Source organism: Myotis lucifugus, unplaced genomic scaffold (assembly GCF_000147115.1).
Source record: "Myotis lucifugus unplaced genomic scaffold, Myoluc2.0 scaffold_5, whole genome shotgun sequence".
Lineage (NCBI taxonomy): Eukaryota > Metazoa > Chordata > Mammalia > Chiroptera > Vespertilionidae > Myotis > Myotis lucifugus.
Window position 1 is genome coordinate 9,236,881 of NW_005871053.1, and position 27,886 is coordinate 9,264,766.

Genomic DNA, 27,886 nt, shown 5'->3' on the forward strand with positions numbered 1-27,886 from the left:
CTATTTTCTGGTTAGCATTCATCACTCCCTGACATCACTTACTTACTTTGTTACCTATTTCTTTTCTATCTCCGCCCTCCCTCACTGGAATATAAGACTCAACAGAGTACAGATTTGGTCTATCCCAATCACAGAACAATACTTGTCAGTAGGCATTTGCTAAATAGATGAATTTTAATTTTAATAGTATATTTTTTTAGTGTAAGTTTTTGTAATTTTCTGTATATAAAATCTATGGAATATGCTTTTGATAATAGATCCCCCTTACCTCTGGAAGGTAGTTGAAGTTGAGTCTATCCTTGTGAAGAATCACTGATCTACTCTTACCCCTAAACTTTAAGCACTCTGTTTTATTCACTGGCATCCCCAATACGTAACACATTATGTGGCACGTAGGAGGTGCTCAGACATTAACTGATGAATGAATGAATGACTACCTCAGTCTCTATCTAGGTAAGTGTATTATTTTCTTTCCTTCCCAACACTTTGTTAGAGTAATTACATTGATCTTCCCATATTCACATTGGTTCAATGGTTTCTCGTCCAAATAAATTCCTACTGAGAAAGCCACCAGCCCCTCTACCCTTCCATCCCCGCCCCCAGCGCCCCCCCCATCCCAAGCTTACCTCATATGTGACAGTACATTCTACAGTCTGATTTTCTGTTATTCCCACAATCCACTTTTCCATGACAAATGGGGGCTGAAAAACAAAAGTTAGGCTGGTGTAGGGCAATGGTACAGCCTGTTCTGCTACAGCATGTTCCCTTGAAGCCGGCTGCACCAGACACAACTGGCAAATAGGGGCATAATGTCAGGTTAGCGTGGAAGTCGCACCGGTTCACGTGATTACTCATAGCGTGCCAGTGTATGGGGTTTTGGTTTTTATAAGACATCCTTTCATATATTTACAAACATCCAGTTCTGGTCTCCCACAATCTCCTCTTTTTTGGTATATCACTCAATCCTATCATTAGGTCATTAATTCATGCTGATATTTTGAAGCATCAGCAGAAAACTTTCTCACAATGAAGAGAAAGCCTTAACAATATAAGACCGAGAAGTACCTTCCTCAAGCAGTGGCTGGTTCAGTGGCTTCAGCAACCACTCTGCTCTCCCCTGTGTCAGGCTATTGGCAAAGCTGTGCGTGCAAATGAGACTGTGGAGACATTTCCCCACTATGTTAAAGCAAAGGATCAGTGAAGAAGTGTACGCCTTGGATCCTATTTTAATTTTGATGAAAATGGTCATTATTAGAAATGAATCTCTCTGCTCCTCCCCCCGACCCCACTTCATCCCAGGTGTCTGTGAACTGGGTACAAAGCAAATTCGGCTGAGATTTAACTGGGCTAGTAGGTTTTTTTGTTTGTTCTTCTTGCTGTTGTTGTTTTGACTAGAATTGTTATCGCTTCTGATGGTGTTAAAAAATTCTACTTATTTTGAGTGGTCTGCCCCAATTCTATTTTCCCTAAAAGCCCTATTAATGTTGGCGTGTGATTTTTGCAGACGATGCGGTTCGTCAGGAATGCATATATGGCATTACAGCAGAAACACTTGTATTTGATTTAACGCCTCCGCCCTGGTCTTTCTGCCCTGAACACCTTCCTTCCCTTAGCAGGCAATGGCTTGGATCCTAAATGACACTGAAGCAAAGAACAATTGCTGCAACCAGAGCCAGCACAGGTAGGGAGGAAGGAAGTACCTGTCCAGTCTTCAAGATGTCACAGCAATATGTCCCAACAAAATAAAGGAAAGTTGCAGCCACATCATAACCTTTACAGGTAAATAACACCATTGAAACAACTCCATTGCTCAGGGAAATCCAACAATGAATGTCAAATCAATCTACTTGATGAACTTGGGAGTTTAGCAATTTTAAATTAAAAGGATTTGGGAGTTTAGCAATGTGATGCCTGGGAAGGGAACACATTTGCAAGTCTAATGATGTGGCTTTGAAGACTCTTTTCACTTCCCACCTGGGTGAACCCTGGTTCTTCTTTGCTACCAACCCCACTTCCTCCACTAACACCAAATACACACTGAAGAGTGTACAAGAGTTAATGGCACATGTGAAGTTCAGGGTGACAGTCCTATTGATACCATGGCTGTTGTTGACCTTCTACGATTTAAGCCTCATATATATATTTTCAGTGTGATTGGTACAGAGTTGAAATTTTCCCCCCTAATTTCTTTCTTTATTGAGTTTTTTAAAAAACCTTTATTGTTGAAAGTACTACAGTTGTCCCTTTTTTTCCCCCATTGACCCCTTCTAGCATGCCCCAACCCCACCCCCAGGCCTTCACCATCCTATTGTCTGTGTCCATGGGTTATGCATATATGCATACAAGTTCTTTGGTTAATCTCTTCCCACCCACCCACCCTTGCCTTCCCGCTGAGATTCCACAGTCTTTATTTTATTTTATTTATTTTATTTTATTTTGTTTATTTTATTTTTAGGAGAAGCTAAGCCTTTTTTTAAAGTCTTTCTTCAGTGTTTTAATGGGCAGGCTTCTACCAGTGACCCTAAAGCAGGAACATGCTCTCTGGCCTCGCCAGGGATTCATAGGCGTGAACTTCAAGAAGCTGTGAAGACTTCGACACGTGCCTCATGACTAACCTCGTCACTGCCCTTCAAGAGACTGAGCACAACCAAGAAAACCTTCCTCCTTACAAGTTTTCCAAAGTTTAAAATGAGCCAAAATTTGAGGTAAATATTTTCATCTTTAGCATTTTCTTTCCTTTAGTAAATGACAGAATGAGCATAAAGAAATGTAGAAAAAAAATTAAATGATACCTTCTGTAATACTTTTTAGCTCACACAGCATAAGTGGAATTTTAACAAAAAACTATTATGATCTCAATCTGCTAAATAAAATGTGCCTTTCAACAGCCAGCTTGAGGCTCAGCTGATGTGAGCATCAACAGCACAAAAGCACACTGCTGGGGTATTTTAATGTCTTTGTTTGATATCTGTGAATTCACAAAAGCTTTTAAGCCGTAAATAGAACCCTACCTTTGTCATCTTTAAAATCTCTGCATCAGGTAGGTTGGTGTTGAATGTCACATCTTTGATGTAGGTTATTGCAATTTCATCCCCATCTATCTCCATATACATTTTCCACTTACAGTCCTGGAATTAAAAACAAAATTACAGAATTTGAGAAAGTGAAAAAAAATTTTTTTAGTCTCAATATTTTATAACACATGAAGTATCCTATATAATAAAACCCTAATATGCAAATCGACCAAACGGCGGAATGACCAGTCGCTATGATGCGCACTGACCACCATGGGGCAGATGCTCAATGCAGGAGCTGCCCCCTGGTGGTCAGTGCATTCCCACAGGGGAAGTACCACTCAGCCAGAAGCCGGGCTCACAGCTGGCTTCTGCAGTGGTGGTGGGGTTCCCCAAGGGGTCCCGGACTGGGAGAGGGTGCAGGCTGGGCTGAGGGACCCTTCCCCACCCCAGTGCATGAATGTCGTGCACCCGGCCTCTAGTTTTAAATAAAGTATTATTGGAGTGTTTCTTTTTTTTTCCTCCCCCATTTCAATAAAAGACATGAAATGAAATCTCTCTACATAGCTAAATAACCCCCAGTGAGGGCAATCTTGAGACATAATTTATCAATGTAAGTGTTCTATTATAGGGGTTGCAAACTCCAAATCCTAAAGGGGCCAGGCAGATAATAAAAATGAGTAAAGCCAGGCAGTTTCATTAAGGAGCCTTAAATTGTAATCTTTCAAAATTGACCCATTTAATTTCCATATTAACGTAGGAATATTTTTTTTCATTGACACAAAGGGATGTAGTCTTTCCACTTTTTTTTTTTTAAAATATAAGGCCCTCTTCATCTACCTTTTCCTTTTCCAGTATTGATAATGACATAGGTTCAAGGAAGAACTCACTTTCTTTTTAACAGGAAGGAAGACAATACCACAAATGTGATGACGTCTGACAATTGGCCTAACCAAGCATTGGGGAGATATGGGAAGGGTAAGGGACTCTAGGGAACAAAAGGGCAACTGTCCTAAAGGAACAACAGCCACCACTCAGCTTCTGTTGATTGTCCCCATGTGGGAATACAAGCCCAGTGTTGCTAAGTCCTTTAATGTTTCATGAAAAACTGGATACCTGGATTCTTACATGAAAACTCTTGGTTTTTTAAATGATGGCATGTTACATTTTCAGGAAAAGAACCATGTAATGATACAGTGCTTTACTACACCATTAGTCACCAGGGGACTTTAAATTAAAACCACAATTCGACACACTCTACAACTGCCAGATGGCTAAAACTGGTAACAGCTAATGGTGGCCAGGATTTGGAGCTACTGGATTACCAGTGGGAGTGTAAATGGTATAATTATTTTGGAAACAAGTCTTGGCAATTTATTATAAAACTAAACATACACCTATTCTATGACCCACAAAGTCTTCTTCTAGGTATTTACCCCAGAGAAATGAAAAAAAGACTTGCACAGCATTGTTCTGATTAGCTTTCTCATGAGAGCCAAAGAGCTGGAAGCAGGCCAAGTGTTCATCAACAGAAGGATAAACTGTTGTATATTCATAGAATGGAATATTACTCGGCAATACAAAGGAACTATTACCGATGCACGTAATGACATGGATCTATCACACAAACATTACAGTGAGTGAAAGTCTTATACAAAAAGAACATACTAAGAATTCCATTTATATGACTTTCTGGAACAGACAAAACCAATCTGGTGGTTGCTTCTGCAGATGAGATTGAATGGGAAGGGGCGTGAGGAACTTTCTGGGAGTGGTAATGCTCTACTGATGGGGGTAATGCTCTACTGATGGGGGTTTGGGTTATAAATGCATATTGAGATGTGTACAGTTCTCATTGAACTCTAGCGTACAGAAATATTTAAGAGAAAGTGTACTGATGTCTGTAAAGTACTTTGAAATGCACAAAAATAGGGACTGATAGGTGGACAGATATGTGATAAAGCAAGTAGAGTAAAATGTTAATGGTTGAATCGTGGAGGTGGGTATATGAGGGTTCACTATAAAATTTTTTCAACCTTGCTGTATGAACAATATAATGTGTTGTGGGATAAATACTGTGTGTACAATTAAAAGGAAAAATAAACCCATGTCTTTGCATCAGATTTGACTCCTGGACTATAAATTCACCTTCTTTCTTATATTTGAAGGATTCTGAGAGATTAAGAATAATGTACTGAGCACCTTACGTGCTGAAACTAGAAAATGTTCTCGTAGCACTAGCCCTGGAATGCTTCCTTAGCAAGCCCAGACAAAATGATTATGAAAGAGCACTAACAGAAGGGCTGCTGAAAACCTGTTGGCTTCACAAGGAAGCTGGGGGAGCCTGATGTCTTAGGAAAACTTGTAGAAGAATTGCAGAGCCAAGAGGAGCCCAGGCCCGAGGGGAGTCACCCGCTTTCCCCAGTCACAGGCACAAAAAGGAGAGACAATTAGTGATGGAAAAGGTCTATTAAAAAATATGAAAACCTAGCTCTTGGCTAACATAAATCAAATTAGTCACTCAGAATTGACAAATCTCTCAGTATTTCTTTGTTTTGGAGGCACTGCTTCCGTGACAACTTGGGCCCAGAGATAACTGGGCAGGATAATGACTCTTTGGAGTCTCCATTGCTCTTCTCTGAAACAGACTCAAGGCAGCGGCTGGAATAAAAAGCCTTCAACAAGCTGAGTTTATGTAGTTCTGTTTCTCTTACCTGTCAAGTTTTGGAATTACGTTAATCAAAGCACAGTCAAAAGACCTTGAACTGTGTGCAAATGTCCGATTCCCTCTGCTTGGCTCTCCCATCTCACAACCCAAGTTCTCTGTGACCTCATTCCCCAAAGTGCACATGCTCAGAGAAACTCTGCGGTGAGAAGGGGCTGACAGGAAGGGACTCACAACTGTGGAATGCTTACTGTGCTCTAGGCATGCTGCTGGGTATGTATGCAGTTGATATCAACTTACTTAGTTGACATCCTTAAAATAGGTAAGAGAGGAAAATGGGCCTCAGACAGATTAAGGACTTTTCCAAGAGTTTCCTAGCCAATGAGTGGTGGAGGTGGGATGATAACAGCACAAGGAGGCCTGGCTCCGAAGTTGGAGGAGATGCCAATGGGGGAGGACAGTTGGGAAGGGTGGCAGGATGGACTCGCTGGGTGGTTTGAGGAGCTCCACAATGGGACCAGCTATTGACACAGGCAGGAGGGAGAAGGACCAGAGAATATTTTGCTAATACAACCAAAACATCAAGTGGCCATCGGTCCTGCCCTGGGGCAACTGCTTCTTAGTTTCTCAAAGTCTAAGTTGGAGAAACAAAGATCTATATAATAGCGTTATAGACCTTCTACTTTCTAAATTCCCCTTTTATCTGAAAGAAAGCCTTTCACCTGAACCATAAAGGAAAATAGCTGCAGAAGCAATAAAAGTATAATCAAGGCGGTTATAAGACAAGGGTGGCATTCTCCATTCATTAAAAAGCAGGTACTTCTTGTTACAAAGCTGGGTAAGAAAGAAAGAGAATATGCATTGTTTACTTGAATTATTAACTCAATCTGTCAATGCCCTGCTATTACTCTTAGGTATTTTCAGGGCCTCTATGATTCAATTGTTGTCTACTTAAGAAAAGTAATCCACAAAGTAATGAAATTCTTTAACTTTTGCTCAATTTCAAATTACCCTAAAGTATTCCTGGTATTTTTGTTATTCAGTGAGTCATACGTGTCAATGAGCATTCTCCACAACTCCTAGGATTTAAACAAGTTATTGAATTCCACAGGAATTCAACTCCAGATGGAATGCCATGGAATGAGTTCTCACACAATTGATCACTGAAAAGGTTTTCATACAAATAAGATGAATTGAATCATCAGTAATATCACTAAAAGTAACAATTCCACATACTTACAAGCCCAATATAGATTTTTACATGCACAATTGCTACCTTTTCAGTTCCTTGGTAGTGATAGGGACCAGGTCATGGGAATGAGGGCTCTGTTTTAAAAACCATTCAGTTTAACCAGGGTGAACTATTGATTTTGGCTTGATGTGAGTGACAGAAAGGTGGGTATTGATTTTTTAATCGGAAACATTCTAGAGTCACTTTGGACGTGTGAGAATGACTCTCAATGCTGACAAGCAGAAATCAAAAGCAGGCAACTCTGTATTTTGAGAGAGCCTGTGGGGCCTCAAAGAACTCCCTTTCCAAAAGCATTTCACCCATGGTGGTCTGAAATAGCCCTGTTATTCACTCATTAGGTTGAAGATTTTGAGGATTCCTTTTAAAACGGAAACAATATAGGAAAGAATGATACATTAAGCCATTTACTAGGGGAGAAGCAGGAGGGGGAGATAAAAGACCACAAGTCTAAAGTCCAACTACATGGGTTTGAATCCCCCCCAACTTTCTTCTCTCCCAACCGTAGCCAAGTTATATGTCCTGTCGGAGCCTTAGTGTCCTTTAATTACAAACAACTAGTTGTGCTGTCTGAGGTTTAAATGAGATAACGTAAATTAAGTTCCCAGCACAGTGTCAGAGCCAAAAAAGGAGCTCAAAGAGGAGTAATTATTATTGTTACCAATATTGGTTACCACAGAGCTCCAGTTTGTTATTGGACTGGCTGGCCCATCATCTAGCAGCAATCTAAGGGAATGGGCCAGAGTAATGAGTGTTCACTGGCAGGAAGGTACGAAGAGTGCCTAGATGTGGGATCTGGCCAGAACAGACAGGCTGGGCCAGAGCATCTTACTTGGGCATGAATTTGGGGATCCAGAGAACACTAAATAACTCTAATGCCAGGGAATGTCCAAGGTTGGAAAAAAAGAAGAAGGTGCAGCCAGGTGGCAATATAACACTGACTGATTTTATGAAAGAAATCAAAGAAGGAGCAAACTTGTATCTTCTTACACAGATAAATGAAATAACACCAGTTCTTCCCTTTCCTGCGTCAATGAATCCTGATACGGCCCTACCAATAGGAACATCATCTGGAGGTACAATGGCTATGAAAAGTGATTGACAGCCAGAGAGCTTTACCTCAGATGAGGAAACTAAAGATGAGGTATTTGACCAAGACAGCAAGTTGTAGAGCTCAGAACTGAACCAAGGTGGTGTACCATATGAGAGCAGGTTTCCCTGCAGTCTTTTCTGAATCCTGAACAATCCGTGTTATGGGTTAACAAAAGTAAGAATTACAGTACAGAGGACTTTTATCTTCCAAAGTCAATAAATAGTGCAAATTATCTCAATGAATTCCTTTTTAGGGCTCCATGGCAGAGATTGGAACACTGAGTCTCTAACAAGTCCAACATGGCCAATTTCCTCCTCCACTGTTGAAAAAGATCATTGTTAAAAGTGCATATGGTGCCATCCACGGTCTGTATGCTCCTTCTTGACTGATCTGGCCAATGCCTGGAATCACAAACACTTCCTTGCAGTCCTGGCGTAAAGGGCTTTGTGGCGAGGCATGACTTCCACTTCCCAAACCAGCAACAACCCCGTCCCGTCTAGTTACACAAACAGATCATGGGACAGGTCCTGGCTACCATGGATTTTAATCTCCAACTGGATTCCCACATGGGAAGACATTCCCACTGCTCATATCTGCACCTTGACACACATTTCTAGGGGACGCTGATTACTGTTCAATAGGGAAAAGACACTGATGACAGGCGCAGAGCTGGGCACTGGGAAGCTCTTTGTTAGGGTGTGAATAGCAAAAAAAGACTTATCCACACCTTTCTACCAGCGAGATAATCTGCCTCCCAGTGCGAATCTATAAGAAATATATGGAATTTTGTTGAGGAGAGGGGAATTTTTGCATTTGAAACGGATGAAAAAGTGACAATTCTGTTGGGTGCTCAGGATACCAGTATGTACCATTTATCTGGGCAGCTGCTGAAATACCTGGATAATTTAAAGAGCAAGTGCCTGGTAGGTGGAGGACAAGCAAGCATTCATTCCCTTTGAACTGCTTCAGCATTGCCAACTTTATGAAATTTTTTTCTGATTTAAGATTATTGGCCGAGTAAAAGAGAAACTATTAACCCTGTAAAGACAAAATTCTAAACAACACTCAGTTAATGCTAAAGTATGTCTTACTGAGAAATCATTTTTATGTTCTTTGCAAGCTGTTTAAAATTCTTTGGAGTATAAGCGATGCCAAACATAGATATCCCTGCTTCTCCCCGCCGCCCCACACACACACACACACACACACACACACACACACACACACATCAAGATAGCAATACATTTTCCAAATGGGAAAAGGAATTGAAGGAAGTACAAAAATTAAACTTTAAATATTAAATTCTGGGCAACTCAGGGAATAAAATCTCTCTCTAATTTTTTCCTATCAACACTTTATTGCAAATATGAACACTATAGATTAATCTTTAAACATCTAAGGCCAAGATTTTTCAGGACATTTCAGAAGGAAACAGACCCCATATCAGGCTTTCAGGCTCCTACAGATCACCTTTACCTGAAGGTTGCAGACAACATTTTTTTAAATGTATTTTTTTATTGAGGTATAATTTGCATAGAATAAAGTGCAATATCTTAAATGCATTGTTTAATAAATGGTGACTGATGTATACACCAATGTAACCGCACAAACAAGCAAATTATTTTTACTTCCCTAGAAAGTACCCTCATGCCCTTTCCCAGCCGATCCTTCCTGTACAACCAGAGGCACCGCCACTGTTCCAATTTTTTCACCATCGATTAGTTTTGCCTGCTCTAGAACGTCACAGAGCTGGAATTGACAGAATGCACTGCATATATCCAGCTGTTTCCACATGGGTGTTTGAAGTTAAGCCATGCTACTTAATCTTCACAGATTTACCCTCTCATAGATACCATTTTATAGATGAGCAGACTGAGGCTCAGAAAATGTAGATTTGCAGAAAATTCACTTAGCTGCCCTAGAATTGGAGCTTAAGTGCTGGGCATGCCCTGTCTGATGGTAGACACACTGCTGTTTAAAGTCCCCATCAGCCCCCCATCTGTCCCCCACGAACAGAGGAAAAGTAAAATCATCAGAGATCGCTCAGAATTCTAGCAAAGATGCCCCTCCAGCTTACAAAGGCCTGTACCGAGGAAACAGTTTAAAATATATAAAACACAGAGGTCGGAATAAACTTTTTAAGATTCAAGAGGGGGGAAGAAAGGGAAACAATCTCATAGCAGGCGAGAAACGCAAGATGAAATAAAAATACGATAGAGATGTTGGTCATGCTGGTATTAAAAGTAGTAAGATGTTGATGATTTAGGCCTCCGAAGGCGTCTTTACATGCGTTGCTATTATCTAGCTCAGCTGCTGGAACCTGCTGTTTTAAAGGCAGGAGAGGGGAGCATCCCGCACTAGCACCTGGGTTATTTATCATTATGTATCACCCCGCTACACTCGATTTTATGATGCTGCCTTTAAAAGGGAGATAATGCAAGTATGGTTAATTTGCTCCTCTTCTTTAGCTGTACAGTGTCGTGACCCATCACAGCTTTGTCCCACGAGATTTGTTTTTCCACCAAAAAGAAATGCACAAGAAACTCTCCCTAAAAATTCCATTAATAACCTCTTTCAGCGCGTATAGGTTGCCGGGTCTGGAACTAAGAATGTTTTAATCTCTTCAGCAAAACAATGTCTCATAATGATGTACAGGACTATTGCTGTACTGATGAAGAATCATACATAATTCAGCACCTTTCACTTGGCACCACTGTGATGTCCTCATTAGCGGTGGCTCACAGTGTCTGTCAGATGGTGTCCATGCGAACGCAGGCATTATATTGTCTTTGAGATGTGCAGCTGCTTCCATGACACTGCCAGTATATAAAAACATGACGCCAGTTTGTTTTATTTAGTGCTAAACCTTCCAGTTTGTAAAAACAAGGCTGACACAGAGCCTGACATGAGGCAGTGAAAATAATTAGCTCTCATTTTCTCAGCCTCCTATTTCCTTCTCCCTGCTGTGTTCTCTTTCCACTAAACCACCACATGTCAGTCGAAATGGGAGGCAATTAGTGGGCTCATTTCAGTCCCCACAACTGTGCTGAAAAGAAAGTATTTATGATGGCACAATGCACAGCTGAAAGATTAAATAACATTTGCCTTTTGAAAAGAAAATGACTTCTAGCTAAATGGGCAATTTTTGATTATTCTCAAACAAGCTTAGAGTAGTTGGTTTTTAAAATACAAGAAAGGAAAATGAGTCATTTTTAGGTGAAAGAATCAAATAAAACTTGACACAGTAATGCAAATAACTGATGTTTTATTGCAAAATATGTAAATGCGTTACACCCTTAACAATGGCTTGTGTCTAAGGTCAGGGCAGATTGGTGCCAACTAGACACCAGTGGAGATAAGGTTGTTATATTGCATTTTGGGGGATTGTTATTTGAGTTATGTATGAAAAAGGGGCTTTGCGGATGATGGTAAAATAAAGTGAAATCGAGTGAGACATACTTTCATATGATGTATTAGGCACTCGACTACCTGAAATGGTGTGGATGTTAGTTGACATGTTCGAAAAGGGCCTTTTTATTTTTTAAAAACTGTATTTGAAAGTGAAAGGTGCTAGGTATTCATCTTGGAGAAAAGGAATAGTAAATCTTGTTATTGATTTTTGAATAATTAAGAATCTATTCTATCTCAGACTGAATTTCTCAGTGAATATAGAAGGTGGTCTGGCTTACCTAATTACTGCTTAAATTTTTTAATACTGAGAAATGGGCTGCAAAAGAACTTTTACCCAGGACCCTCAAAATATAAAAACAGCTCTTTTACATATTAAATTCTCCTCCCACCTTCCATGACTTCAAGAAATATGATTTTTTTCTAATATATTTTTATTGATTTCAGAGAGGGAGGGAGAGGGAGAGAGAGAAACATCAATGATGAGGAGAGAATCACTGATCGGCTGCCTCCTGCACCAGAATAGAACCCAGGACCCTTCAGTCTGCAGGCCACTGAGCCAAACCAGCTAGGGCAAGAAATATACTTTTAAAGAACCACTAGCCTAGTTAACAGGCATTGTTTACCAGTTGAGCTATTCTCAGTCCAAATCCTAATGTCCACGATTGACACGGTCGTCATACATCTTTGCTTTTACAATATGCTGCCTTTAATTTCATTTCAAACGACCTCTCCCTCCTATTGCTGACTATTTTTAAGACCTAATTGTTGGTTCAGAAAACACAGGTCACTGTGAGCTACTGAAGTCTTCTCTCTGCCGAACTTTCAATGAGCCCCAGAGGCTTTGGGAAACCTGCATGTAAAAGCAGACATCTCCTCTACTGTTACCAACATCATGGCATCAACAACTACAACTGTTCCAACATCTTAAGAAACAATCACAGATTAAAATGTTGTTTATCTATTTCCATAAGTATTTGAGTACAGACTCAAATCCTAATCTTTGATTCATACAATACGGTTAGTGCATCTGTATGAGCCAGTGCGATTCAAGGTGTCCTAAGCCAACAATGCAGTCATTGGGAGGCTCGAGCTCTCTTTGAACTAACTCTGCTTATAATTCCAGCTGGAAACCAGCAACATGTATTTGCAATTTTTTCAGACCAAAGGCTTTTCATGAGATCCTTGCTATGAGCTATTTTAAAAGGAATTCAGAATCTTGACTAAGAAGACCAAGAGTGATCCAATGGTGTGCTGGAGCCAGCTCTCATGGTATGAGTGCTCACATCTCTCCCTGACTCCAAGTTCAGTGATGTCAGATTGGTAACTTGAACTTGGCTGTGGTGGGAGTATTTATTTAAACCATGGAAATCTGCAAACACTACAAGCGAGGACTGCTTTTTCCAGTTGTTAGACATTTTCTGACATGCCATCTCCACACCTCACTGGCAAGTACGTACTGAGCACCTCTCAGGTCCGCTTAGTTGTATAGGCCACTGCCCAACCCATTTGAAGTCTATCTCCACGCTCTAATTAGAAATCAGCAGCATGTTGTGTAGTCAAATTCCGAACTGAATTTGTTCCTTCGCTGTCAATTAAAATTTGATTTCCTATAGAACCCTACCACTGCAAGCTTATGTACTTAGTAACACAAACATGCGTGTACATGTATTTCCCCCTCAAAATAGCTGAACATAGGAAATAAATTTCCCTAACTGAATTTTTAATAAATGCAAGATATATAAGAGTAAAGAAAGTGCTGGTTTTAGCTGTTCTGAAATTTACAAAAGGTGTTGGCTTTTTACTTCCTTACAAAATCCTTTTCTTTGTGCCCTGTTATTTTATTCATGTTTATCCATTTATAAAAATTACACAATAGGGATAAAAAGCCCTATTTGACCGTTTTTGATATTCATAGTGTTATGAGAAAGGGCCTGGAGATTCAATTAAGTTTATTAAATGCAACATTTTATAAAGCAATCTAATAAAGACCTAAAAGCACAATAGTAAGTGGGAAGTATTTGTAAAAAGCAGCTTTTTAACCTATAGATGAAAGCACCGGAGCGTGGGAGTGGGAGAAGGGGACAATGGCGGCGTGGACAGAGGATGTGGGAGAGGACGGGAAAAGCCTTCGCTCTGATGCGCAGTTAATGCTGCTTCCCTCTCTTTTAAACAGGCCCCTTCAAAATATGGCTCAAAAGAAACCAGAAGAGATGGTCATCTGGTGGGATGGACTGGGGCGGGGAAGCCTATCTCTGTGTAAGGGCCTCTGAAGCTGGGTGTTGGGGGAGACATTGCTGTTTTCCAACCCCAGTCTCTTCTCTATGGCGGGTAATCAACGTGGACCCACCGGAGCCCAGCCGCAGTCAGGTTTCCTCGCCTCACTGGGAGAGGAGGACACCAGGATGGGGAGGAACAAAGTGTATGACTGCCAACAAGGAATGAATGGCCTCCCAGATAGTTCCTTCGTAACGCTGCTTTTGATTTTTTATGGCACGAAGTCTCAGAAAGATTTTAGTGAGAAAACTGCTGGATGATTTGATAGTTTATTCCTTGGCAATTTGAGAATCAATATTCCTGACTGGTGAGTTTCTTACAGATATAATAATAAACTCTATGCAGCAGAATATTTCAATGAAAAAGGGTGGTTGCCAGCCTCAGGAGTGCATGAAGCTGCCTGGGATTCTGGGAGCCCCTTTTCTTTGTGCCAAGTCAAAGGCCTTAGATTATACCTGGCCGGTGTGGCCCCGTGGTTGAGCGTCCACTCATGAACTAGGTACGGTTCAATTCCTGGTCAGGGCACATGCCGGGGTTGCAGGCTTGATCCCCAGTAGGGGTGTGCAGGATGCGCCAATCAATGATTTTCCCTCAACATTGATATTTCTATCCCTCTCTCCCTCTCTGAAATCAGTAAAAACACATATGTATTTTTTAAAAGGCCTTAGATTACAAAACACAAGGCACTTTCTACATAAAACAAAGTGGCAATTTAGTATTAACTGACCAACAATTTTTGCTTTTTTATTACAAATATACTTGGGGGATGATGATACTTCCAAAAAGAGGAAGTATAACAATATGGTTCCACCCTTGCACTGAATCTGCCCCTTACCAGGTGGGGACTCTAGATGAAAAACTTGACCTCCCCCTCCCCCAGTTCCCTCCCAGGGATGATACAGGGATAATGCTCCCTGTGATGGTGGGTTGTAAAAATTACATGAGAAAAATGTTTGCAAAGTAGTTGCCACAGTGTCTGCCAGAGGTATAAAATAATAATAATTATCATAGGCATTTCAAGCCCCTAGCACAGGAAACTTCAGCTGAGAAAGACCCAATTTCTGCTAATTCCATGGTCATAACTTTAAGGCTGCCTCAACATACAATGCTATTCAATTAATAATTAATTGTACTCTTTAGAAATAGGTCAGGTAAATAGGTAAAATGCATTCTCACTAATTATTAATTTAATTTAAAATTTCAGTGAGTGAAGCCTTTGGCCCAATCATTTTCTCTGCCAGGTTGTCTCAAAAAAGGAAAGGAAAGGAAATGGCTATTTCATTTGTGGAAGAATCTTGAAGTGTAGATGGTGCTAGGGTCTGGTGCTAGGGTCGTTCTCCAGAGGGGTATATCAGCAAGGACTAAGATCCGGGCAAGCACAGTGGCTCTTGACCACAGTAGCAGACACAAGCTCTCACATGTGACTGGCTTTGCTCAATTGGACAAACCAACCTCACTTTGGTGTCATAATTCATCTGGCTGTAAATAAGGCTTAAAAAATGTTAGTATGGAAGACATAAACAAATGGAAGAACATACCATGTTCATGGATTGGTAGAATCAACATCATTAAAATGTCCATACTACCCAAAGCAATCTATAGATTCAATGCAATCCCCATTAAAATACCAAAGGTATACTTAAAAGATCTAGAACAAACTCTCCAAAAATTCATCTGGAATAAAAAAAGACCCCAAATAGCCACAGCAATCCTGAGAAAGAAGAACAAAGTTGGAGGGATCACAATACCAGATATCAAGCTATATTACCAAGCCACATCTCTCAAAACTGCCTGGTACTGGCACAAGAACAGACATATAGATCAATGGAACAGAACAGAGAACCAAGAAATCGACCCAAACCATTATGTTCAATTAATATTTGACAAAGGAGGCAAGAGCATACAATGGAGTCAAGACAATCTCTTCAATAAATAGTGTTGGGAAATTTGTTCAGATACATGCAAAAAAAAATGAAACTAGATTACCAACTTACACCACACACAAAAACAAACTCAAAATGGCTAAAGGACTTAAATGTAAGACAGGAAACCATGAAAATCCTACAAGACTCCATGGGCAGCAAAATAGCAGACATATGTTGTAGCAATATCTTTACCGACACAGCTCCTAGGGCAATGGAGAGTAAGGAGAAAATAAACAAATGGGACTACATCAAAATAAAAAGCTTCGGCACAGCAAAAGAAACCATCAATAAAACAACAAGAAAGCCCACTGCATGGGAGAACATATTTGCCAATGATATTTCAGATAAGGTTTTAATCTACAAAATTTACAGAGAACTCATACAACTTAATAAAAGGGAGATAAACGATCCAATCAAAAAATGGGCAACAGACCTAAATAGACACTTTTCAAAAGAGGACATACAGAAGGCTGAAATGATGCTCAAAGTCACTAATCATCCTAGAGATGCAAATCAAAACAACAATGAGGTACCATCTCACACCTGTCAGAATGGCTATCATCAACAAATCAACAAATGACAAGTGCTGGCGAGCATCTGGAAAAAAAGGAACCCTTCTGCACTGCTGGTGGGAATGCAGACTGGTGCAGTCACTGTGGAAGACAGTATGGAGTTTTCTCAAAAAGTTAAAAATGGAACTCCCATTTCACCCAGTAATCCCATTTCTAGGACTATATCCCAAGAAACCAGAAACACTAATCAGAAAGGATATATGCACCCCTATGTTCATTGCAGCACAATTTACAATAGCTAAGATTTGGAAACAACCTAAGCAGATGAGTGGATTAAAAAACTGTGGTACATCTACACAATGGAATACTATGCTGCTATAAAAAAGAAGGAACTTTTGCATGGATGGAACTGGAGAGCATTATGCTAAGCAAAATAAGCCAGTCAGAGAAAGATAAATACCACATGATCTCATTCATATGTGGGATATAATGATCAACATAATTTGATGAATAAGAATAGATCGAGAGACAAATGGCAGGGGAGGGGGGGTTAGAGAGCAACCAAAGGACTTGTATGCATGCATATTAGCATAACCAATGGACACAGACACTGGGGCGGTGGGGACTTGCGGGGGGGGGGGGGCGGGGGAGGAGTGTGGAGTGGAGGAAAAAAAGGAGACATATATAAAACTTTAGACAATAAATAAATAAACAAACAAACAAATAAATAAATAAAAAGAAAAAAATGTTAGTATGAATTCTTAGACCAAAAGGTTAACAGGTCTTTCAATGAAAGGCTTTTCCTCTTCATATATTTGTATATTTGTGTATAAGGTCATATTTTCATGGTTTCCTCTTAGTAGGTCAGTTACTTAGCTGACATTCCAATTGTAAGTGGTATTTAGCTGGTGGTCCTTCTCAGATGCAATGGGAAAAGGTAGCTACTATTGCTATGATACAAACACTGTCATACATCATCCCTAGTGGTTGTCATTAGAACACATCTTTCATTTTATTTGTGAAAGAAGAGGTGAAATGGACTAGCAAATTTCCCAGATATACAAACTCAGGTTTGGAGAGAATTTCTGAAGCTCAATGTCCTCTGGTAACTCACGCTGGTCATGGAAACAGGGCCAAAGGCTCTATCTTTTCCATGAAGATGGGTATGTAAGAACGCAGGTAACTGGGATTTTGAGGATGTCTTTTTTCAGGTCTACCTTTAAGGGTCAAAGTAACAACATTTTCATGTGGGGAATTGGAATTTCAATTTAAAGTGCTTTTGTGAGAAAATATTTCATAATGTAAGGGCATAGGCTGGCATAACCATCTAGTTTAGAACTGGAGAGTAATTTATTGTAGTATTAGTTTCTGAAAGTTTACAAATGGCTCAAAAACTTGGGTCAGGTATGAGAGAGAGCACATGTTTAATACAGAGGCGATAATAAAGATGTATTTTCTGGACTCAGTTCTGTCCTCACCTCAGCTTACACTCGCTTTCTATCTGTTTTCTAACAAGTGATGACAATACTGTGCCTTATACATCTCACAGAAATGCCAGAGGGATAAATGAGATGACCTTTATGAAATAATCTTCACTCTTTAGAAAGAAGTACTCTCTAAGCCAGGGGTGGGCAAACTTTTTGACTCGAGGGCCACAATGGGTTCTTAAACTGGACCGGAGGGCCGGAACAAAAGCATGCATGGAGTGTTTGTGTGAACTAATATAAATTCAAAGTAAACATCATTACATAAAAGGGTACGGTCTTTTTTTTTTAGTTGTATTCATTTCAAACGGGCCGGATCCGGCCTGTGGGCCGTAGTTTGCCCACGGCTGCTCTAAGCATAAGCTTTAAACACTATATTCAGGGAATTATTTGCAAACAACCCCTTCAAAATTCATCCCGTTTCAAAATTCAACCCGTTTCAAAATTCATTCCTTCCAAAAAAGCTTTTCCTGGTTAAACACACCCATTTCAGTTGCTTCTTTATACTGTTAGCACCTTGGCATTACGTCCACATTGTACCTTTCACTTTTTGACCTATTACACTGTAACATCACCTGTCCTGCTGCCACACTAGAATCCTTGGTACCATCCTGGCTCCTCCCTTTTCCTCCCCCATCTCCAGCTAGTGACAAAGTCTGTTCAGGCCCGTCTCAGAGTGTCTTTGAACCCATGGCACTGCACTGCCACAGCTTGATAAGCTATGAGCTCCTTGCAAGCCGTCTGTACTTTTTGACTTTGTATTATGGAGTATTTAGCCTAGAGCCAGGCACACTGGAAGTCCTCAGTAAATGTGTGCTGAATGAATGGGGGAAATTCCTCCACAAGGTGACCAGGGATCAGCAGAATATCAAAGGTTACGGTGATTTTAGGCCTTGTGACTCAAGACCAATGACTCAAGAAGTCTACACAATTATGGTCAAAAACAGACAGCCGTACTTGGTATCATATGTCATTTATAGCTTCTAGTATTTACTAAACAATTACTTTTTAATTTTCCACATTAACAAATCATTTCTTTGTTAGTTGAAAATTATTTTCTTGGTTGAGACTGCCCTTGACTAAGTCTGTTTCAAGAAAATTCTTTCCTCTTCTTTTATCACCTACAAGCCATAAAAACGTTTAAACACAGAGTACTCACCAATTAAGTGCCATGAGGCCAAGGATACTAAAGAAGGCAAATTAAAATGTGCAACTTGTTTAACATGAGATGGGCTCAAAGGTGCTCACCGCTACAGAATCTCAGGGTTAGAAGGGCCTGTGCTTGCTGTTGGAGAGAGGAACTTACTGTCCTTCCCCCTTTCTGTGGCTGCTTCTAACAACAGGCATGAGTAGACAATGACCCATTTGCAGAGGGAAAAGAAAAATATTCATAGACAGGACACCTGAAGCGAGAGCAGCTCTCACTCAACCAAGTTATGTGGCTAAAACAAGGGAAGTAAATATTTCCCTTCAGCAAAAGCATCAATACGGCTGCAGCAGTGCAGGAAAGACACTCTGTCAGGTGTCTAGAAAGAGCATCTTTGGAAGCCCCTGGTGAAAATTCAACCCTTTGCAACAATTTTGATTCATTCCCAAGCACTGGTTCCAGGAATGGCCTGGGTCAGCCTCGTTTAATTAGTGAAGAGCCAGTGGGCTGACACCAGCCCTATCAGAGCAACTGGCTAGCAAGCATGTCAAACTCTCAGCTGGGCCACATGCATAGTTTGTGGCCTGTGGGCTGCAAGTTTGACATGCTTGGAGGAGCTGCATTTACAAGGTCTCTGGCTGCCTCCAAGGAAAGGCACAAATCGTGCAGTAGTTAAAAGCTTGGTTCTGGGGTCTGAGAGGCCTGCATTCAAGTCCTTATTCTGATACTTGCTAGCCATGTAACCCTTGGACAAGTACTTTATCTTTCAGAGCCTCAGTTTCCCCATTCATAAATGGGTGAAAACAACATCAACACCTCAGTACTGCATACTGTGCTCAATTAGAAGGCGTCATTATTGCTAGTTATCTGTGGGAATCCAAAGTAACACCATCCTATTATGATTCCAATTCGTATGCTGCCTGGGCCAAAGAAGTTTCCCAGACTTTAAATATAACAGAGTGAAAGCCTGCCTGAATGAATCTTGGTCAAATGCCCTGCTGCCCTAGTTAGAGCTGATAATTTGAGTTTCCATGTTGCCTACTGTTCCATGCTCAGCGTTGTTTTATTCTTGATATTAAAAACTGCTTCCCCTTAAGAAACAGGAAACAAGCAGCTGTGATGCAAAGCAGCATAAACACTCAGTCTGTATTCACCCCTCCCCGTCCACACTTTACTGTTTCCTTGAGGGTTTGGGTGGCGAGAGAGTAAGATTCCTAGATGGGATTACAGAGGCAGCTGGCAGTTTCAACTAAAGTCTATTTTATAAAGTCTATAAATTTACTCAGAGTCAAGTCCCCAGCTGGGAGGGGGGTTGGGGGGGGGCGGAGATGTATAAAACCACAGAATACCAGGAGAGAAAAAGAATAAATTAGGTTGAAATTTATCCAAACAACTTAAAATGCGATTTACCTGTGGGCCTGTTTCTGGCTTCAAGTGAAAACCAAAAACAAGTTCAAGGTTCACTATTTTTTCCTCATTTTCTTCAGGTTCACCTACTGAGTCCTAAAACAGAAAACCAAACACCATTTATTCTAGATAGAGTTTTTCCTTTTACTTCTCATGTAAAAGAGATGCTTTCTCAGCACCAGTTTTTCCATTCTAATATATGTTTTAACTTTTGGTTATTTTTGGAATAAGCTTCAGATGACAATTACTTAAAGCAAAGGAATGACATCTTAAGTTTTTGAGAACTTTGCCGAGCGATTTATCTCACCCGCGCCAGGGTGAATGTCACAGACTTACATTTTCCACAGTGCTTCTTGCATTGTGTAATTTTACCCCAGAAATGCACTGAGCACTGGAGATGCACTGAGAGACTTTACCTTGAGCGTTTCACAGCGCTCAAAATATTTACAAACTCTTCCCAATGAGGAATTAGCAGTTCCGAGAGCATATGCGGATGGAGGACCAAGCAGAGGAACAAATGAGCCTTCTAGGGCTTAGAGATGGAGAACCATACTTGTTAATGAATGAGAAGATTTCTGTGTATTAAGAGCAAGTATCTGGAGATTAAGATATGGGATGTGAGTTTAAGGTTTAAGACTGGTGAATGGATTCTAAGTCGTATGATATTTGCTATCAAAATTGAAACAAAAATTCCAAGTGAATTTTCTTAAGTGATGCATAGACAATTCAGGAACAAGTCACTAATGTTTTTTCTTGAAGAGAGTAAGTGTTCTAATTCTTATTAATGTGCATTTACTTATTTCATAGATATTGGAGACCTTAGTCTTTTAGTCATTTTAAACGATGTTAAAAACTGGTTCAGTGAGAATATAAGCCATAAAAACAACTGGTCATGCGAAGATTAAGCACAGTTACTTAAATGTGAAAGCTTCAGCAGTCAGTAAGCTTATTTAGGTTTTCAAACATCTGTTATATCAACCACAGGAGAAGTAAAATGATCCTCAGCTCTGTATTTTCTTAAAATAAAAAATTTAAAAATTTAAAAAAATGAGCAAGTATCTACTTATTTAATAACACAGTAAACCATATACCTTTAGACTATATTCAAAAGAATATGTCACATATACTAATATGTTGTTCAAACAATAAGCCTCCCACCCCAAAATGCAAGTGACCATCCTGAGCTCAGGTATATGAATTCCTTCAGTGACCTATGAGTCAGGCAAAGGTCTCCAAAGCCAGGTGGGAGGCCAGAGGTTGGCACTTCCATCCTCTAGCCACTAAGGTGACATGTGTGGCTCTTATCATGAATGTATTGTTAATGTTTCAACTTTCAGGGAGTAAGGGTGTCCAATTTAAATACATCCTGAGCTTCTCTCAAAGGGCCTCTTGTTGGACAGATATGATTAAATTTCACTTCAAACAACAGTTCCCGACATTGGCAAATTTAGGTGTGGAGGTGGCAGGTGCATATGTCGATAAAAGCATATTCTCAGTAAGAAAAAAAACCTTACTTACCTTAATTAGTGGTGGGAAGTGAAACAAGTTTAGATAATCATGGGTTAATTTCTCAATGGCTGACTGTAAAAAAAAATCACATGGCTTTATTAATGGTCCGATAATGCCGAGAGGATTAAAATTATTGTGCACATATAAAGGCATTCTTTATTTATGTAGTTCATAAAATATCTTGGGGATGTTAATATCCAACATCTATGGAGAATAAACCTGACTGTTCACAGTATTATATGCAGTCGGTAATTATTTAATGGAACAGGAAGATATTTAAGAATTTAAATCTCAGACTAAACAATAAATAAAACCATTCTTCAAACACCAGTATAATAGTGACAAGTTGATGTTCCAGTGTATAGAATGCAGTTGTCACCCTGAGTAACTGGGAAAAACAACAAAGAACATGAATATGTCACCAGAGACCTTCATTAAGGCTGAAATCTCACTGAAGGGTTTGCTGCTTTATAAGGGCTTTTCTATGGGTATGTATCCAACACTCCCTCCCCCAATGAAGCACAAAGAACTCTTAAAGGACAGGAGGACAATTTAAATGATGATTCTTTCTTTTCTTTCTTATACTCATCAGGCTTTTCTGTGAACTGAACATATCATGTAGAGAGTAAAAAAGTGCCAATGTGAGAAAAATTAGATGCATTTTATAAAGTGAAATGAGTGAAATGAAAGCTGTTGACACTTGACAATGTAGTGAACACTTATCGGATGTTCAGCCCTATCCCTTGTACGCGGCCCCCAAGACAGGCTCAAAGGGACCACTGAGCAGCGGAAGGGTAGGAGACCACTCCAATGACCTCCTGTTCAAGGGCTGAGACTCTTAGAGAAGGTACAACAATGCCTGTGCCTGCATTAGTGAAAGAGCAGAGAATGAAGGGCCCATTCCCCCCATCAGTGTGTGTGTGTGTGTGTGTGTGTGTGTGTGTATCTGTGTGTAAAACAGTTCTGACAAGTTCCACGAGGGCTCCTCTAGTCTAGAGGTATGCATCCAGTACCCCATCCTAAAAAACCCAGCTAGAAGCATTGTGCATCCTCAGTACCCCAAGTATATGCAGTTCCCTCCTGGAGCAAGTCTCCATGACTCCTTTTCCTTAGTTTTTCCCTCTCATATATAAGCTTATTTGTCAGAATTACCCACCATGTGGCTGAGTTTAACAGTGTCGCCTGTTGGCTGAGCCCCGCTACGTGGCCCTCTCAGACAGCCTGGCTCTGGCAGTCAGGCGGAGGGTCCACCGCTCTGAGAACCACATGCAGACTCACCTGGGAGCTTGAGGGGAGTCTTGAGGGTGGCCACACCCTCTTTTGGAGCAAAGGACACTGCTGCCCCCACCCCACCTGGCAGCTTCCCACAGTGGTGTTTTCTCCACGCGTGTGTTTCTGGGCTTCTCCACAGCACGGACCATTTCTATAAAGCTTTTCAACCTCTGGCTTCAGTGACACTGTTCTCTGCTCCCTGTGCTACTTCCCACAGCTCTCTTACCTGTGCTGTCCTTCCTTCTCTCCATTCACACGTTCCTACCCTAGCGAGGCCTTATCATTCTCTATACCACAGCCTCTGAACTGGTCTTTCAAAATCCAGCCTTTCCTTTCTAATCTACTTGATAACTTCCAGAAGCAAAGTTTTAAACATGTCAATTCTCAAAATTTCCAATAGTCCCCACAGACCCCAGGTCCCATCCCAGATCCCAGGCCTGAAGTCATATGCTGTCCACGTCCCTCCTGCTTTGTGTATCCCGAGTTCCCTGCACCTGGGCTTCCTTCAGACAGAGACACACACTGTTCCTTTATAGTCTCTTCTGCTGCTCTACTTCTCTCTTAACTCCTTATTCTATCTCGACTAATGTTCTTTCCTTTCCCGCTCCCATCTACATTCCAAATTTTGTCTTTCCTTCAAGATCCAGCTCAAGGGCTCCCACCCCCTGATGCTTCCCCTCTCTGTCCCCCACTGCCTCTCCCAAGCGGAGGTAATGCAGTAGTAACTTTCCTCCAAACTGCCAAGACCCTGTACTATGAGAAGTTGTATGTATGTACATGCTTTATCTCTTCTCCAGGACATAAATTCCTTTGGGGAAGAATTCTCCTTTGTGTTTTCTCAGGCCCAGTCTTGCAATGAGTAGGCATTCGCTGACTTTGTTGAACAACAGCCAATAGGTTTGGACACTGCTTGCCTTCATGATACCAACTTGGCAGGCAGAGGGCACTTGGGCTGTCCTAGGCCAAGTCTGGAAATATTTCCATCACCATGGGCTTTGGTGAGGTGTCACAGCTTGCCCCCCCCCTTTCTTCCTAACTGCTCCTTAAGGAGTGTGGTCCCTTTTCAAAGCCAGCAGAGGGGAAGGAGAGGTGGGAGCATCTTATTGGGCAGCTGTCAAATAACATAAACTTTACCAGATTTCGCTCTTGGAACCCTGACACTTCTCTGTACTAGAAAAATAATTTTTCCTACTATAGCCCATCAAAGCCAGCATAACTTTTGGGGATGGACTTGCCCACACCCAGAGGTCGAGATTAAATTAATATTTGCCAGCCTTTGAGGTGTATGCATATGCATGAGGTTTCCTGCCCATCTACCGAGAGGGAAAAGACATTAAGGTTGAAGCTAAGCCATCACTTAAGGCAGTGGTTCTCAACCTTCCTAATGCCGCGACCCTTTAATACCGTTCCTCATGTGGTGGTGACCCCCAACCATAAAATTATTTTTGTTGCTACTTCATAACTGTAATTTTGCTACTGTTATGAATTATAATGTAAATATCTGATATGCAGGATGTATTTTGATTGTTACAAATTGAACATAATTAAAGCATAGTGATTAATCACAAAAACAATATGTAATTATATATGTGTTTTCCAATGGTCTTAGGCGACCTCTGTGAAAGGGTCGTTCGACCCCCAAAGGGGTCATGACCCACAGGTTGGTGACCTACAGGTTGAGAACCGCTGACTTAAGGGCTGCTGAGGGCTATAAGGATGTCCCTTCCATGGATCCAGAGCCCACCTAAAATGCAAGTAGATGGTTCTTTTTGGACCACAGGGGATTTCCCTAGAAAGGCTAGTGTCAGGGACTCTAATTGAGGCAAAGGGGAAAATAGTTGGCATGCTGGTTGAGGCTTTGCGAAGATGTGGATTTGGATGGAAGCTGCTTTTCTACATTCCCTTCTTTATTCTATTTCTCTTCTTTCTAACCTGTGCCCACCCCTCCATCCACCCACACTGGGGCTGAGGAAGTTTGGGGAGCAAACTTGATTTTATCCTAATATCTTGCTCAATATTGACCTCTGATTAGTAGTAATGCTGCAAAGATGCCAGAAATTCTTATTTGGTTTCAGTAACTAAAACAAACAAACAAACAGATCTGGTTGCCAGAAAGGAACAATAAAAATAGAGGTTTAGCTTTGAAACGGTTCAAGACTGAAGTTTTTGGGTCAATGTTATAATTTCCTGAGAAAATGAGGGTTTAAAGTACATGTAGGGTGTGTCTATTGCAGGTTAAAATTGTGAAGATTACAAATTGAATACACACGTTCCTATCATTTGAGGTGCTGCAGTGCTGAGGTTCTTCCCAATCCATGGACAAGTTCCGTCACCCTTAGGGATTCCTAATGGACACCTAGCCTCTCTGGCCTTTACGAAGTTACATCCTGCTGTTCTGGGTGGGATGCCATTCTGAGGTGCCCGCTGCCTTATTTCCGGGTCCTCTGCACACCAAGCTTTCTCCCAACCGGGCCTTTCCACAGGCACACTCCCCCCCCCAGAACACCTCTTCCTATCCCCTTCACCTGGTTAACACCTACTTGTTCTTCAGCTCTTAACTCCTTCACAACTTCTTCACAGAAGCCCCTCCTCATCCCAACCTCACCTCTTCTTTGTGGCATTGCTTACATCTGTCATGTTACCAATGTTGCATGATTAATACCTGTCTTCTCCACTAGTCTAGAGACTTCCTGAGGACCTGGGGGTGAGCATCAGGAGTATCCAGGTGACCTCTGCGGTGTCAGGTATTAACCCTTCTGATGTTGGCTTATGAGGAGGAAGTAGGGTCCCCCCGGGGGCAGCAGCTAATAATCAGCCGGTGTGGATGTGGTTCAGTACAACCAGCGCAGCTGTGTGTCTGTCCTCAGCCGCCCACAGAACACGTGCTCGGCTACAGAGCAGGCGCTCAGTGAAGATTGTTGACTGCCCTCCCTTTCTGAGGTACCTTGAAATGAATGATGTGCCCCTTGGAGACAATGCCCATGTCCTTCAAGTCTTCTTCCTCCAGGAGCAGCAGCCGCTTTCCCGTGATGTTGTTCTCCTTAAACAAGCTCGCGTACACGCTCATCTCTGCTGAAGAGTCACCTGGAGGGAGGGAGTAGGAGGCAGAATAAAATTAGATGCCATCATGTCCACAGCGAAGTTAACTCCATGAATTAAGAAGGTAAATTAGTCCACTTGCCTTTTCTGACGAGCTGCTGAACCCAAAAATACTGTGAAAGAGAGGACATACAGAGTTTTCAAGATTCATACATGATCCACAGCCAGACTTAGCAGTAAAATCCATAGTTCTCAAGAGGTTAAAATATCTTTAATTTTGGCTCAACCACAAGGTAAAATAGAAAATTTTCTTTTTATGATTTTAAAACTTCAAGCTTTCACATTGGAGCTCCTTCTCTCTCTCTCTTTGGGGGTCTTGGACACTTGACGGATGTTGGTTTTCCCCCTTATCTGGGAGGAAAAAATATTTTAAAATCCTTTCAAGAAGGTTCTCATAATGGTTTTCCATTTGTGTCCCCAGCGCTGTTGAGGGGCACTGGTTTCGCCAGCAATTAATTGTATGAGTAACAGGGACCACACAGCAGTGGACAGAGAAACGGGTAGACTTTGTCCTCCGCTCTGGGCCTGGTCATGAAGTAGGTATGTGGCCCAGACCATCTAACGCATGGAGCTTCTTATGTAGGATGAGGTTGGACCCAGTGCTTGGATTTCACTTGGCACATGTTCACTGGTAGCTTCTCACATGACCCTGGGCAAGGGAGATAGAAGGGGGGCCAGATCCAGTCCCACCAAGTCTTTGGGGGGCCTTGATCCTGGAATTTTATTTAAATGGTTTGAAAACCACTGAACCCCAGGACAAAGACTAAAAATAGCCTTTGAAAAACTTCTCAAATGCAATGCACCAACGCTGCAACTGGGGATAAAGGGATTCTATCCATGCCCTGAATAAAGGAGATCCTATGTCCTCTTTCCCTGTTAAGCAGGAACCTTAGAATTACCAGGGCTCAGCGAATGGGACGAAAGAGATGCAACTGGTACCAAGTTTCCTTTCCCTGTAGAAGCCAGAGCCAGCTGATGTTGAAAGCACTTTTACTTCACCAAACACGAGGTGGGAGGGAAATGCCTTGGCCCAGAAACCAGGCTGAGTAGTAACAGGATTGCCTCCATATACCCTCACAAACAGACCTGGTTGACCCCTACTGCCCTTCCCCTGCAGGGGGCTGCTAAGGCTGGCATGACAGTTTTTTCCCCCTTCTTTCTCATTTAATGAGACCTTGAGCACAAGGCCCTGAGGTCTCTGATCCAGAATTCTCAGACCGTTTTTCACTAAGTTAACAGATACAGAGATACAAAGGGCTAAGTAGGACTTTCCCTCAGGGTCTCTCCCCGAGGGTGGGGTGGAGGACTTCCTTTTGGCTGAGTCTGCCCACTTCTCTCAAAAACCTGGGGCTCCTGTGGCTGCAGCTGCAGAGAATGTCTGAGAGCTCGTGCCCGTTCCTCCTTGGGAAGGTCAGAGTAAAGATGGCAAAATGGAACCTGTCGCTTTTGAACTGGCCTAAGGCGGGAAGGAAACCCAGTTATGAGGATCACAGTCCAGTGCGGCTGTTACCAGACCTTTCCCCGCCGTGGTTCAAGTCCATCCCTGGTAATTTTAGGAAAACTTAAGATCATTCTTTTTAAAAAAGTGTGTTCATTTGGTATCCCAGACCAGCCCTTTGCTTTTGTCATTGGGATTCATTATTTTATTCTGGGACACCTTTCAGAGCAAATAGGGAGGTGGGATGCTGTTGTAAGATGTGAAGCCATACTTGCTTTGCTCTTGAGGCCTTATTTTAAACATCGCTGCATTAAAAACAGAAAAGCATGGAATTTGTCAGCTTCTAGTTCCCGAGGCGTTTGTAACTTGCGGACACACTGACTGAAT

The 27,886-nt window shown here is 41.4% G+C and overlaps 1 protein-coding gene across 1 annotated transcript in view; it reads right to left on the reverse strand.

The window, feature by feature from the left end:
* MAP3K20 (mitogen-activated protein kinase kinase kinase 20) overlaps positions 1 to 27,886 on the reverse strand; it is a 143,125-nt gene that overhangs the window by 8,178 nt on the left and 107,061 nt on the right. Inside the window, 6 exon segments of the mRNA XM_006083113.3 lie at positions 627 to 701; positions 3,012 to 3,128; positions 20,185 to 20,277; positions 21,700 to 21,762; positions 25,907 to 26,046; positions 26,144 to 26,174. Of these exon segments, the coding sequence (XP_006083175.1) occupies positions 627 to 701; positions 3,012 to 3,128; positions 20,185 to 20,277; positions 21,700 to 21,762; positions 25,907 to 26,046; positions 26,144 to 26,174 (519 nt within the window).